The sequence below is a fragment of the Hibiscus syriacus genome, unplaced genomic scaffold (genome assembly GCF_006381635.1).
Source record: "Hibiscus syriacus cultivar Baekdansim isolate YM2019G1 unplaced genomic scaffold, ASM638163v2 tig00002880_pilon, whole genome shotgun sequence".
NCBI lineage: Eukaryota > Viridiplantae > Streptophyta > Magnoliopsida > Malvales > Malvaceae > Hibiscus > Hibiscus syriacus.
The window spans coordinates 345,100-358,651 of NW_024061952.1; the positions used below are offsets into that span (position 1 = coordinate 345,100).

Sequence of the window (13,552 nt, forward strand, 5' to 3'; positions counted from 1 at the left end):
AAAAAAAGGTTCTAAATTATTTTCAATGGTAAAATTCATTTCGAACCCCAAATAAAAGGTGAGGAAACAAAATTGATTTTCACCACTTACTTGTAACGGTAAAACTTCTCTTTCTCCAGATCTGATTTTTCCACTCCTCATAATTATTAAAAAAATAATAAAATAATTTGTCATTTTATTTATTTATTTACTTTTTAAAGTTGTAGACCACAACATTTTCGTATATATAACCCCCATTCCTCTCCCATTCTCCTCTCATTCTCGTCGGTCGTTGCGTCTGATTCTTTTCTTTGTGACAGTGGTAAATATGGGGTCTTCAATTTTGCCAGATCTCGGGGCGGAGATCCTGATCCCGGTCTGCGCCGTTATTGGAATTGCCTTTTCTCTCTTTCAATGGGTTCTCGTTTCCAAGGTGAAGCTGTCCCCTGGTAGGGACTCTGCTTCCCCCGGGAACAACGGTGCCGGTGGCAAAAATGGGTATGGCGATTACCTCATTGAAGAGGAAGAAGGTCTTAATGACCATAACGTTGTTCTTAAATGTGCTGAAATTCAGACCGCCATTTCTGAAGGTTGTTGCTCTTTTCACTCCTTTTTTACATGTATTCGCGATCTGTTTTTTTGAATCGACTTTTCCTGTAGCGTTCAAACATCTGGTTTTATGTTCTGAAAGTTTAGATCTTTTTCTTCTCCTTGTGTGTGAGCTTTATGTTTGGCTGGTTCAGTTTTTGGTTTGTCTGCTTAGATTTTATATTTATTCACGAATCACTACTGGGAAGAAGAAAAAGAAGAAAAGAGTTTGGGAGCACGAGTTCGTATTTCTTCATGTTTGCCTGTGCTAAAGTGTTTGTATCTTTTTCCTGAAGTATCGGAATTTTTTTTTCATTAAAATGTCATGGACAACTACAGCTTCTGCGAGCTGTCTTAATAATAAAATATGTGCTTTAGTGAACGTTTTCTTTAGATCGAAGTGTATGGTAATGGCGTGAATCTGTAGTTTGGACCCACATGTGTTGATTTATTATATCTCACAATCAATATCGATGTAGGTTCTCGGTTTGCGCATTGAAAGTATAATTGAGATCCAGGCCCTTTTTTTTGGTTTTTAAATGGTCTTTTAGCACGTGGAGCATGCTTGCTATGTGAAAAGAAAAACTTTTTTCCTACTGATGAATTTGCAATGTTGAAATTCTATGGAAAATTGAATTTGATGAATTCCACGATGCCATTGTTGTTGTTTATATATACAAGATTTTGTACTTTTTTTTGTTGAACTTGTACCAGATATGGAATTCTTTGTATAGGGCTGCCCTTGACTCAAGTTTGCAGTGACCATTAGTTACTTTGTCTGAAATGTTTGTTTAGTTTCATTCCCCCAACCCTAAAATTATGAGTGCTTCAGTAAAATTGAAGTCATATCATGCATGAATGATTGTCTTAGTAAAAGCTGATTTGAGCATATGCTGCACTATTTCATGATACTATATGCTTTAGCACTTTATTCACTTTTGGAAAGTGGGATGCTTTAGAAACATTTCTATGCTTCTAAGGTTGGAACATGATGAGCTATTTTTTTTGGTATATTATAGGTTACTGTTGTTAAATATGGATGTAAGGTAATTTGCATTCTAGGTCTTTGAAGCTTAACTTCACTTCATGCAAGTCACTTTCATTTTCAAATTACATCACTGAACTTAACATCACTTAATTAAAAATTCAATGATGTAATTTCATGAAATTAAGGGTTTGTGAACTACAAGAAAATGTTGAATGAAGTGATTTAAATTTTGAATTACCCTATAGAAGTATATTTGGATCAAGACTTTCTCATTTGCTGTCAACAAAAATGTTACATTACAAAATGCAACTACTTTTCTGTTTGAATTTGCATCAAATTAAGTGAGGACGGTAATAAGAAAACTCTAGCTAGTTCTCTAGACAATGTTCAGGGGAACTTTGTTTTGTCTGCAAAGGATCAATGGTTTATATTTAGTTGCTCTGCTTGTTTTGTTCTCTTGTTAAATTTTGGGGAAAAAAAGACTTTCCCAGTTATCTGATTTTGGATTTATGAGTTTACAGGAGCAACCTCATTTCTCTTCACTGAGTATCAGTATGTTGGCATTTTCATGGTTGCTTTTGCAATCTTGATTTTCCTTTTCCTTGGCTCGGTAGAGGGTTTCAGTACAAAGAGCCAGCCTTGCACATATGACCAATCTAAGACGTGCAAACCTGCTCTTGCCACTGCAATATTTAGCACAATCTCTTTCTTGCTCGGTGCTGTCACTTCAGTTGTTTCTGGCTTTCTTGGGATGAAAATTGCTACCTATGCAAATGCTAGAACAACCCTGGAGGCTAGAAAGGGAGTTGGAAAGGCATTTATTACTGCATTTAGATCTGGTGCTGTTATGGGCTTTCTTCTTGCTGCTAATGGCCTTTTGGTGCTTTACATTGCCATCAACTTATTTAAGCTCTACTATGGTGATGACTGGGGTGGTCTTTTTGAGGCCATCACTGGTTATGGGCTTGGAGGTTCATCCATGGCACTTTTTGGCAGAGTTGGTGGAGGCATCTATACCAAAGCTGCTGATGTGGGTGCCGATCTTGTAGGAAAGGTGGAAAGAAACATTCCCGAGGATGACCCTAGAAACCCAGCTGTAAGTTACTTTATATATTAATATGTGATGGCTTTAGAATTCTGAAATTAAGTTGTGCTTCATCCTCCTGGGATGTGAATTTATCACTGAGTTGCTTCAATTTTTCAGGTGATTGCTGACAATGTTGGGGATAATGTTGGTGATATAGCTGGAATGGGATCTGATCTTTTTGGATCCTATGCTGAATCATCTTGTGCTGCACTTGTTGTTGCTTCCATATCTTCTTTTGGCATCAATCATGAATTGACTCCAATGTTATATCCACTCATCATTAGTTCCGTTGGTATCATTGTTTGTTTAATCACCACCTTATTTGCAACTGATTTCTTTGAGATCAAGGCTGTTCAGGAAATTGAGCCATCATTGAAGAGGCAACTTATCATCTCCACTGTTCTCATGACTATTGGAATCGCAGTTGTTAGTTGGATAGCTCTTCCATCTTCTTTTACTATTTTCAATTTTGGAGAGCAGAAAGATGTGAAGAACTGGTAGGCTCTCAGTGCTTCTTTTATTGAGAAAGAGCAAGAGTCATATGTTTGTATTAGAATGAGTGTATAATGTTGAATTTCTTCTGCAGGCAACTATTCTTATGTGTTGCTGTTGGTCTTTGGGCTGGCCTAATTATTGGTTTTGTAACGGAGTACTACACTAGCAATGCATATAGGTAATTAGCCTGGATAGTAATTTTGTCCTTGAGTATCCTTTGTTATTATTGAGTTTAACTCTCTCTGTACTTTCTCCTGCAGCCCTGTACAAGACGTTGCTGATTCCTGCAGGACTGGAGCTGCGACTAATGTTATTTTTGGCCTTGCATTGGGTTATAAGTCTTGCATTATTCCTATTTTTGCTATCGCAATCAGCATTTTTGTTAGTTTCAGCTTTGCTGCTATGTATGGCATTGCTGTTGCTGCCCTTGGAATGCTGAGCACCATAGCTACTGGATTGGCTATTGACGCTTATGGTCCCATCAGTGATAATGCTGGAGGCATTGCTGAGATGGCTGGCATGAGCCACAGAATACGAGAGAGAACTGATGCTCTTGATGCTGCAGGAAACACCACTGCTGCTATTGGAAAGGTTTGATATGTTTTTGCTTAAGCACTAGCAGTACTTTTTCTCCTTTTATTTGATCCATGGCATCTGGATGTTGCATTGGCATAACGAGGTTTTAGACTTTTAGTGTTACGGTTAGCACTTATGGTCGTTGGAAAAATGTTATATTGGTCCCTTGAAGCCAGCTCGCACTTGTTCTCTGAAATTCTATTTTTTTTCACTTTAGGGTAAATTTGACTTTTAAGAGTTATTCAATATCTTGATTACTTATTTTTTTTTCTTCCAGGCTAAATTTAACTTTTAAGAGTTATTCGATGCCTTTGTTTTTTTCATGTTGTTTGTAACTATAATAAACAGTTTCTGAACTCTGGTCTGAAGTCTAGTTGATTTCTGCTCGATGTAGTATTTTTGTGTTTTCTTGAAAAAATTGTAATATTTATTTTTGCATTACTATGGGTATTCATTTGAACGTTCTGCATTTTCCCCAGGGTTTCGCTATTGGTTCAGCAGCCCTCGTGTCCCTTGCCCTCTTTGGTGCTTTTGTGAGTCGTGCTGCTATTTCAACCGTTGATGTGTTGACCCCTAAAGTTTTTATTGGTTTGCTTGTTGGGGCAATGCTTCCTTACTGGTTCTCTGCTATGACTATGAAGAGTGTGGGAAGTGCTGCTTTGAAGATGGTTGAGGAAGTGCGCAGGCAATTTAACACGATCCCAGGTCTCATGGAAGGCACTGCTAAGCCAGACTACGCCACCTGTGTGAAGATCTCTACTGATGCTTCCATCAAAGAAATGATCCCACCTGGTGCTCTAGTTATGCTCACACCCCTTATTGTTGGGATCTTTTTCGGAGTGGAAACTCTCTCTGGTGTCCTCGCTGGGTCACTTGTTTCTGGTGTCCAGGTAATGTTCACAAGTCTTTAATATGGTGTCACCACAACCATATGTTTTTGAATTGCTTGAGATGCTTACTACAGAAGTTTTAACTGATTGTTGTTCCCGTCTCGGTAATATTTGCAGATTGCCATCTCTGCATCAAACACCGGGGGTGCGTGGGATAATGCCAAGAAGTATATCGAGGTATCCGTGATTTGACCGACTTCTCCTAGCCACCCTTATGTTTGACAAATTTGAAATTAATGATTCTATATTTATGCTCTGGCCTTTGTCGTCGAATATAGGCCGGTGCTTCAGACCATGCAAGAACTCTTGGTCCTAAAGGATCAGATCCACACAAGGCAGCTGTTATTGGCGACACCATTGGTGACCCTCTAAAGGATACATCCGGGCCGTCACTGAACATCCTCATCAAGCTAATGGCTGTTGAATCACTCGTCTTTGCACCCTTCTTTGCTACACACGGTGGACTGCTTTTCAAGATATTTTAAGTAAAACAAAAACATTGGGTATGGTTCGAATCCCTGCCGATTCTTGTTCTAATACTCTGTTTTTAAGTATATTTAGTTTGTAGTACATTTTGACATATCCTGTTGAAGGTTAAATTCAGTAGTGAAAATTTTCCCTTGTAAAGGGTTGACAATTACATCGTTGATGATAATGGTCAATCTGGAAAAGAGTTGAGAACTGGTTTCACCTTTTGTTTGTTTTATGGAAGAGTGTTTTTGTTTCACTTTCCCAGCACCACTCTGTTTTTATGGCTCTGAAATTCATAAGTAGATTTAGGCTGAACTGTGGAGTGTGGACAGAAGACATTGCAGGAAAACCGGTCCTATTGTGATGATTAGTAATTGCAGGTAAAAGGTAAAAGGGCTTCAAGCTCAGGCACTCGGCTAGCCAAATTTCTTTCGTATGGAAAATTAACATGTCAAAATTAATCCTTAACATTTGTCAAAATTTTCAATTGAACCCTTATTTTTTTAAGCTGTCAACCATTATTGTTCCAATTTTTAATGTGAACAGAGTCGGACAATAATTGCCTACTGGGGCTAGATGGGGCACAAATTTTACGTTCAACTCTTTAATTTTTTTTTTGAAAAGTTCAATCAGGTTCTCTTAAAATTTCAAAAATTTCAATTTGAACTTAATTTTTTTTGAAAACATGCATTAGATCTACTGAAAATTTAAATTATCAAATAATAATTGATTTATTAAATAATCGTTTTAACTTTATTTTTCTGCTTATAGATAATCATAGGCAAATAAGCCTTGATGAAGTAACATCCAAAACAAGGCAACAGTACAGTAAAACTGGCTATATAACATTCTTGCAGATGAAGGTACTGCATAGAGGCATGCATCAGAATCAAATAAAGAGCCTTAATCCTTGCATGATCCCATATTTCTACGCATGAAATTTTACCTCCTCGAGTGGTACTTTGCCTTTGTGATAGCACTCAGTTTAAAAAAGCATAGTTTTTCACATTTCTGCATAACCTTGGCCTCTTGTCGTCTATCAAGGCTTCTACAGGTCCTATCTCCTTCTCCGGCACTGCCTCATTAAACACGGCCACTGATATCCTCAGCTTGTCTGTGTTCGTCACCACCCTGTGCAGTGGGCTCTTGAATATCCCGATACTCATTATCTGCATCAGTTAATACATATCAAACAAATTCCATTACTTCCTATGGTCGAACTTTATTATACTTGCCTGCATTTGGGCACCAAGGCTAACAACAAGAGCATGGGGGATTGCAGGAACAGTGATCCATTTCTCATCTTTGACAATTTGAAGGCCTTCGACTTCTTCATCTTGCAGTATGACTGTCACATTGGATCTATCTGAATGAGGTTTGAGACCGAGAACTTTGTCCCGTTTCGAACAAGGTGGATAGAAGTTGAACCTCACATGCGTTGCCGGGTTGTCTCCAAGCTGACCCGAGAAGCTATTCTCTTCTATGTCAAGTGATTTTGCCATGGCCTTATACAGGATATCCGCCATTTTCTTTAGCTTGGTGGAATATTCATGCAAGACCTCTCTATAAGAACTCAATTGTTATATTTTGACTTGAATTCAACGTGACATATATTAATAAAGAGATAACTGAGAAAAGTATGAGATGTTATAGTTATACTTAGGGACGAATTTAATCTTATAAAATTTCAAGGGAGAACTTGGACCTATAAAAATTCTATAGGAGAGAAAATATATTTTCAATAAAAAATACATATAAAAAATCTAAAATATATAATAATTTTCAATTCTCATGGGGGTGACCGCCTCCGCTAAGGTCTATCCCTGGTTATATTTTAACTCGATAATGATAATGATGTCATTTAAGTATGAAATTTTATGGTTGGATTATAACATTAAATTCGCATTGTGGCAGATAAATGTATGAAAATTTGTAAGAGTCCTTTTCTTATTACGAAATTCGTAATAAAAAAAATAATGTCAAATTTTTTATGTAAGATTCAATAATTATAAATATAAGGTTGTTATTTTCTCTTTCTTATCCGATGATGATGACAATATTAGTAATCATATCTTGACTGAATCAAACAAATGAAAATTTTATGTCAAACAAAACAAAGAACAACACAACAATTTTGAGAGAGAAAAAGAGTTTCATTGTGTGGGAATAACGAATTTGAGAAGTAAAAGAAAATTTTATTATGTGAATATAATAGATTTGAGAAGCAGAAAATTCAATTATACGAACATAACATATTTGAGAAGAATTTTCAATTCGATACAAGGATTAACATGAAGAGAATGATTGTTTCTTCACATTATTCTATTTTTCGAAAATAGAGAGAGAAATAAACCACTGCAAAGATTCAATGAGGCTAAAGTGTTAAGAATTGAATGGTTAAAGATAAGATTATTATTAATGATCGAGAACGTGTTGTGCATGATATTATTGGTGGTGGATAATTGTGAGAGTTTGACTCGAAAGAAGATTCAAAACTCTACCCTTCTATATTTTGAACTTCAGTGCTGCCTTGGATCAAGCTAAAAAATTCATGGTTATTTATTTATTAATTAAATCCTCTTTCACCTTTTGGTTTGGGTAATTAGAAGTTAGTTGTTTTCTAAACCCTACCTATAAAGAAGAAAAACAAAAACAAAACATAATAAGAGAAAATGGCGGAGATAATATAAGAGATTTTTTAATTCCCAATATAGTTCACCTTGGGGATTATTTCTCCATCGAGGGTGAATTAAACAATATTAACCTAAAGATACCAGATACTCCACGCGTCTTCAAGCTAAATATGAAGACTCCATGACTACATGACTTCTTCAGACAAATGAAAAAGACCCCACGATTGCATGTCATCTTCAGGCAAATGGAGAAGACCCCATGAATGCACGGCGTCTTCAGACTAATAAGATGGGTGAGGAAGCCACATAATAGGTGGATTTTGAAAAAGAACAAGAAAAAGACATAGTATATGATTTTTTTTAAAAAGAAGAATACATAACACGTAATTTTTTTAATTTATGTAACACTTTTATTAAGAGATTAATTAGAATTAATGATTAAGAATCTTAATCGAATAAATCCATAACATAATAGACTACATGTTTAATTTTTAAACTGATAACTAAAATCATCAAACAAAAAATAAATAAAACTATTTGTATAGCTTATCCAAAATGTTGCCACTGCCACCTATAGGGCCGCTAAAAACGGCACCTCCTTTACGTATTCAGTCTCATAGCCAGTTTCGAAGACCCAAACACCAAAGGGCCGAACATCCCACGTTGTCACAAAGCCCCATTTTTTAGCGGTCATCCTTGTCGGGTGCATAGCCTGAGAGATTTCCTCTCTGCAAAACGCGCCATGATTTGTCATCCTTCTCTCCATCGATCTCTTCCCAAGCACTCTCTTTCCCTTCTTTCCTCTGCCTCTCCACCTCTCCTCCAATCTCTCTATTTCCTTCCAAAAAAACCCACAAAACCCATACTTGTGCACTCTGCTAAACCACTCTGTATCAAATGTTGCTCCACCACTCCCGCATCCGAACCCGATCCATGCGATACCCGACCCGTTTCCTCCCTCAAGATTGCCATCATTGGTTTTGGCAACTACGGCCAATTCCTTGCCAAAACTCTTGTTTCTCAGGGTCATAAAGTTTTAGCCCACTCGAGATCCGACTATTCCCATGTAGCCAAAAAGATGGGAGTTTTCTTCTTTAAAAACCCCGACGACTTATGTGAGCAACACCCAGAAGTTATACTCCTTTGTACCTCGATTATCTCGACCGAACGGGTTCTCAAAACTCTTCCTTTACAGAGACTGAAACGGTCCACATTGTTCATCGATGTTTTATCGGTGAAGGAGTTCGCTAGGAACCTGCTCCTCGATGTCTTGCCTGCTGATTTCGACATCATTTGTTCTCATCCCATGTTCGGACCACAAAGCGCCAGGCAAAGCTGGAATGACCTCTTCTTTGTCTACGAAAAAGTTAGAATCGGGAATGAATCCTCCCGGGTCCAAAGGTGTGAACAATTTCTTGAAATATTTCGAAACCGAGGGTGTAAAATGGTGGAAATGAGCTGCCAGGAGCACGACAAGTTTGCGGCGGGCTCACAGTTTATGACACACACTGTCGGCAGAGTGTTGGACATGTTGGGGTTGAAGTCAACGCCGATTAATACCAAGGGTTACGAGGCTTTATTGAATTTGGTGGACAATACTTGTGGGGATAGCTTTGATTTGTACTATGGGTTGTTTTTGTATAATAAGAGTGCTTTGGAGATGGTGGAGAGGTTAGATTTGGCCTTTGATGCTTTGAGGAATGAGCTTTTTGGCAGGCTGCATCAGGTTGTGAGGAAACAGTTGTTTGATAAAGGAGAGAAGGTTAAGAGTCTGCATGATGGTAGTTACCAAAATGATGCTGCATCGGCTTTAAGCTCGAATGCTCTGAGGTATTTCGAGGATTCCACTTTTGTTTCTTTAATTGTTGGTTCAATTCAACATGCATGACATAGATAGTAGCTATTCATTTAGCTTTAAAATGCTAAGATTTTCTATATCAGTTGAAGGTGAATATGGAAAATCACAAAGAATTTAGAATCTTTCTTTGTTTTATAGGCTGTTATGCTTAATGCTTCGGTTTTGATAGTTTTTTAAATATTAAATTTGTAGAATTTGGTTAGAAATAGATATTAAATCATTTTCACATATAGTTATTGTAGTAAATGTGGCTATAGAATTTAATTGTTGGTTCAATTCAACATGCATGACATAGATAGTAGCTATTCATTTAGCTTTAAAATGCTAAGATTTTCTATATCAGTTGAATATGGAAAATCACAAAGAATTTAGAATCTTTCTTTGTTTTATAGGCTGTTATTCTTAATGCTTCGGTTTTGATAGTTGTTTAAATATTAAATTTGTAGAATTTGGTTAGAAATAGATATTAAATCATTTTCACATATAGTTATTGTAGTAAATGTGGCTATAGAAAGCACACTCTAGGTGAACTCTTATATTGCTTCATGTGCAAGATGCAAAAAAGAAGCTAGCCTGAGTGAAGTAAAGCACAATATGTATATATGCGAGTATTCATAATATATATATATATATATATATAAAGCTTAAGATATATGATGAAGAGTGTAGTTTATCTACAAAACATGCAATTTTTTTATTGGTAAATATGCATAATTTCCTTATGGTCAATATTTGTCGCTGAATGTTCAAATATTACGAAGTATGTAGTTTGATATTATAGTTTTCTCACTGGTAAAGCTGTAACAAATGAAAAGAAAAAAGTGAAAATAAAAGAAATTAAAGAGAAATTCAATCAGATGGGCTTTTCCTATACCTACCACCTTACAAAAAGGCATGCCTAGGTCAAATGGGCCTGGACTGACGGGGTATGACGCACTTTTGTTGAATAATGCTAGCGCATGCCTTGACAACACTTTATTAAGCTCATGGACTGGATTGCTAGAAGTGAAGTGTTTCAATATTTTTTTTCTTCCTTGACATGTTTAATTTCATATTTAATTCATAATAGTTTGAGATGTTTACAATTGATCTAGGATTAGCTGACTTTTAAAACTGCTTGGCCGTGGAAGAAAGTAAGTTGGGATTATTGTGATTCAAGCTGTTAATATATTTATGGTCTTTTATTGGAACTTTCAGATCTCAAGATATTATACCTTATGAATTCAAAGGAAAGATATCTGAAAGTGTTGATGACAGTTCAAAGCTAAAGATTGCGATTGTTGGATTTGGAAACTTTGGGCAGTTCCTAGCAAAGACTATGGCTCGCCAGGGCCACTCAGTTTTAACCTATTCTCGAACTGATTACCGGGATGCAGCTAAAAAGTTGGGGGTTTCTTTCTTCTCTGATGCTAATGACCTCTGTGAAGAGCATCCAGAAGTTATTCTCCTCTGCACCTCGATTCTTTCGACTGAAAAAGTTCTCAAGTCAATGCCCTTTCAGAGACTGAAGAGAAGTACTCTGTTTGTTGATGTACTATCAGTGAAGGAGTTTCCAATGAATTTATTTATTCAACATTTACCGGCAGAGTTTGATATTCTATGTACGCACCCCATGTTTGGACCCGAAAGTGGTAAAAATGGATGGAATGGGCTTCCTTTTGTTTTCGATAAGGTGAGGATTGGAAATGATGAAAGACGAGTAGCTCGGTGTAATAGGTTCCTTGATATTTTTGCCCGAGAAGGATGTCAAATGGTGGAGATGACTTGTGCAGAACATGACCGACATGCGGCAGGTTCACAATTCATCACCCATACGATGGGCAGGGTTTTAGAGAAACTACAATTGGCCTCGACACCTATTAACACAAAAGGTTATGAGACATTGTTGAAGTTGGTGGAGAATACATCTGGAGACAGCTTCGATCTTTATTATGGGTTGTTCATGTACAATGTAAATGCAATGGAACAGCTTGAGAGAATGGATTTTGCCTTTGAGTCATCGAAGAAGCAGCTCTTTGGTAGATTGCATGGTGTTCTTCGGAAAGAACTGTTTGGAAATTCAGAGAAGCTCGAGGTATTGCAGGAGAAATCAGTCAAGCAAAATGGTTCACTTTCATCTTCTCCAGAGAGTGCTAAAATCAGCTAACTTTATGTTTTTGTTTTATCCGTAAGTTATATGGTTAATCTTCCTTTATCTTATTATCCATTTCAATATCTATTTCATTTTCAAAAGATCAAAAGGCTTTTGAAGCCAAAAGTTTTGAAATCAAGGCTTTTGTGTTGATTGATAAATGCCATGCTTGTAATATGTAACTGTTGTGACCATTTCATTCCATATACTTGTCACGTGTAACTTTTTTTTCTCTCTATTGCATCCGATTGTTTTATTTTAATTTTTGTAATTAATGGATTTTTGCTAGGACACAGATACTTTATGCACCATCGCAGTCGAATCTTGTTTGTTGTTCTTGGCTATACTCTGAGTTGCTAAAAAAAATTCTGCCCCATTAATTTCATCTCTTCCTGCCTCCCCCTTTTAATTAGAATAATTCTGATGGATACAATGTTACATACATATATTTATGTATGTTTCTATGTATGTGTTAATTAGTTAACCATTCTATCATCCTTATACTGTTTTGACAATGTTTACTTTTCTTGTGAAGGATTTTACTTGATGTAATTTCTACATTATGGTGATTGGGTCTCCCATTGCTCACTTTGGAACCAGCTGTCTGCCAACCTTATGCCCGCCATTGTAGCTGCAAAAGTGAAGGTTTCTTTTTTCTTTTTAACTTATTTCTAATGCACTGTGGCCTGTGGGAAGCAGTAATGATGTTAGAAGAGGTTCTGTTTCTGAATAAATAGAAGGAAATTGTAGACTAGGAAAACATTAGGACAAGAAGAATTGCCAGAAGTTAATAATGAAAGAGATGTTGGTGATCTGATTCCAATCGAGGCATGGCCCAAGGAATGTGATGTTTCACTCAAAATTTTGTCGACTTCATTCGATTACCAGATTCTGAGTTATCCCTATGTTGGAGGATTTTATTGGTATCAGTTTGTTTTGATTTTCTACTTATTCTTTGGAAGGGAGATGATGATGTTGTATCATTAAATTTCTGTTGCTTTAGCACTCCATTTTGTTGATGGTACCAAATAAGTTCCCACATTTCATTGTGGTGATTATCATAATAAGAAAATCTAATGATTCCTCTGATTTAACTGATTCTTGTTAGAAGTTTAATCTCCGACATGCTTTTTCACTTTTAATAATTGCACAATGGAGGAAGCGACTCTCATTTGCTTGTAAATCAATCAACAAGCAGTACAACTCTTCACCTCTTATTGTTGAACAAGAATGCGAGGAGTCAGCAGGCAGAGGGAGAAGAATGGCGACACAGGGGAGGAATGGACGATTTTTGTAGATAACTTGAGCAAACGGGCCTCGAGAGAAGCATTGAGGGAGGCGTTCAACCATCACGGTAAGGTTAACTTGGTCTGCATTCTGACGATCAACAACAAACCAAGATATAGTAGTTCTACTTTCGCATGTTTTGCTTCTCGTGGGCATATGGAGTCGACAATAAGAAGGATGAGTAAGTCGAGAATAGATGATCACATTATCTCTGTTTCGATGGTGAGATATCCCTCTAGGACTATCGATTTGACCAGAGTAAGAGGTTTGTCGGTACAGGGAGAGGTCCTGACCCTAGAAGGCTAGAAGATGGTTATGGAAAAAACAGAGTCAAACTTGCATCGGCATTAAAATTGAACCTTAAGAAATGTACACTTTTCGGTGTCAATACCTGTGCTCATGAGGTGCGTGGTTGGGCATTCAAGGTCGGCTGCACGGAAGGCAAGCTGCCATCAGACTACTTGGGCCTACCGTTAAGAGCAAAGAGAAATACTAGGTTGATTTGGCAGCCGGTCATGGAGAGAGTGGAGAAGAGGCTCGCAGGGTGGAAGTCACACTCTATCTTTTGG

At 37.0% G+C, this 13,552-nt stretch overlaps 3 protein-coding genes across 3 annotated transcripts; 2 read left to right on the plus strand and 1 right to left on the minus strand.

Moving 5' to 3' along the window:
* Positions 1 to 234: 234 nt before the first annotated feature.
* Positions 235 to 5,099, plus strand: LOC120161686 (pyrophosphate-energized vacuolar membrane proton pump). Its single transcript, XM_039171901.1, has 8 exons — positions 235 to 569; positions 2,077 to 2,651; positions 2,760 to 3,139; positions 3,229 to 3,315; positions 3,398 to 3,728; positions 4,193 to 4,603; positions 4,721 to 4,780; positions 4,882 to 5,099. The coding sequence occupies exons 1-8, from the start codon at positions 308 to 310 to the stop codon at positions 5,086 to 5,088; spliced, it is 2,313 nt and encodes a 770-aa protein (XP_039027832.1). The 5' UTR covers positions 235 to 307; the 3' UTR covers positions 5,089 to 5,099.
* Positions 5,100 to 6,054: 955 nt separating this feature from the next.
* On the minus strand, positions 6,055 to 6,600 carry LOC120161094 (codeine O-demethylase-like). The gene is made up of 2 exons (XM_039171378.1): positions 6,310 to 6,600; positions 6,055 to 6,243 (listed from the first exon to the last, which is right to left on the minus strand). The coding sequence occupies exons 1-2, from the start codon at positions 6,598 to 6,600 to the stop codon at positions 6,055 to 6,057; spliced, it is 480 nt and encodes a 159-aa protein (XP_039027309.1).
* Positions 6,601 to 8,380: 1,780 nt separating this feature from the next.
* LOC120161694 (arogenate dehydrogenase 1, chloroplastic-like) lies at positions 8,381 to 12,704 on the plus strand. The gene is made up of 3 exons (XM_039171912.1): positions 8,381 to 9,537; positions 10,763 to 11,732; positions 12,232 to 12,704. The coding sequence occupies exons 1-2, from the start codon at positions 8,450 to 8,452 to the stop codon at positions 11,709 to 11,711; spliced, it is 2,037 nt and encodes a 678-aa protein (XP_039027843.1). The 5' UTR covers positions 8,381 to 8,449; the 3' UTR covers positions 11,712 to 11,732; positions 12,232 to 12,704.
* Positions 12,705 to 13,552: the final 848 nt, after the last annotated feature.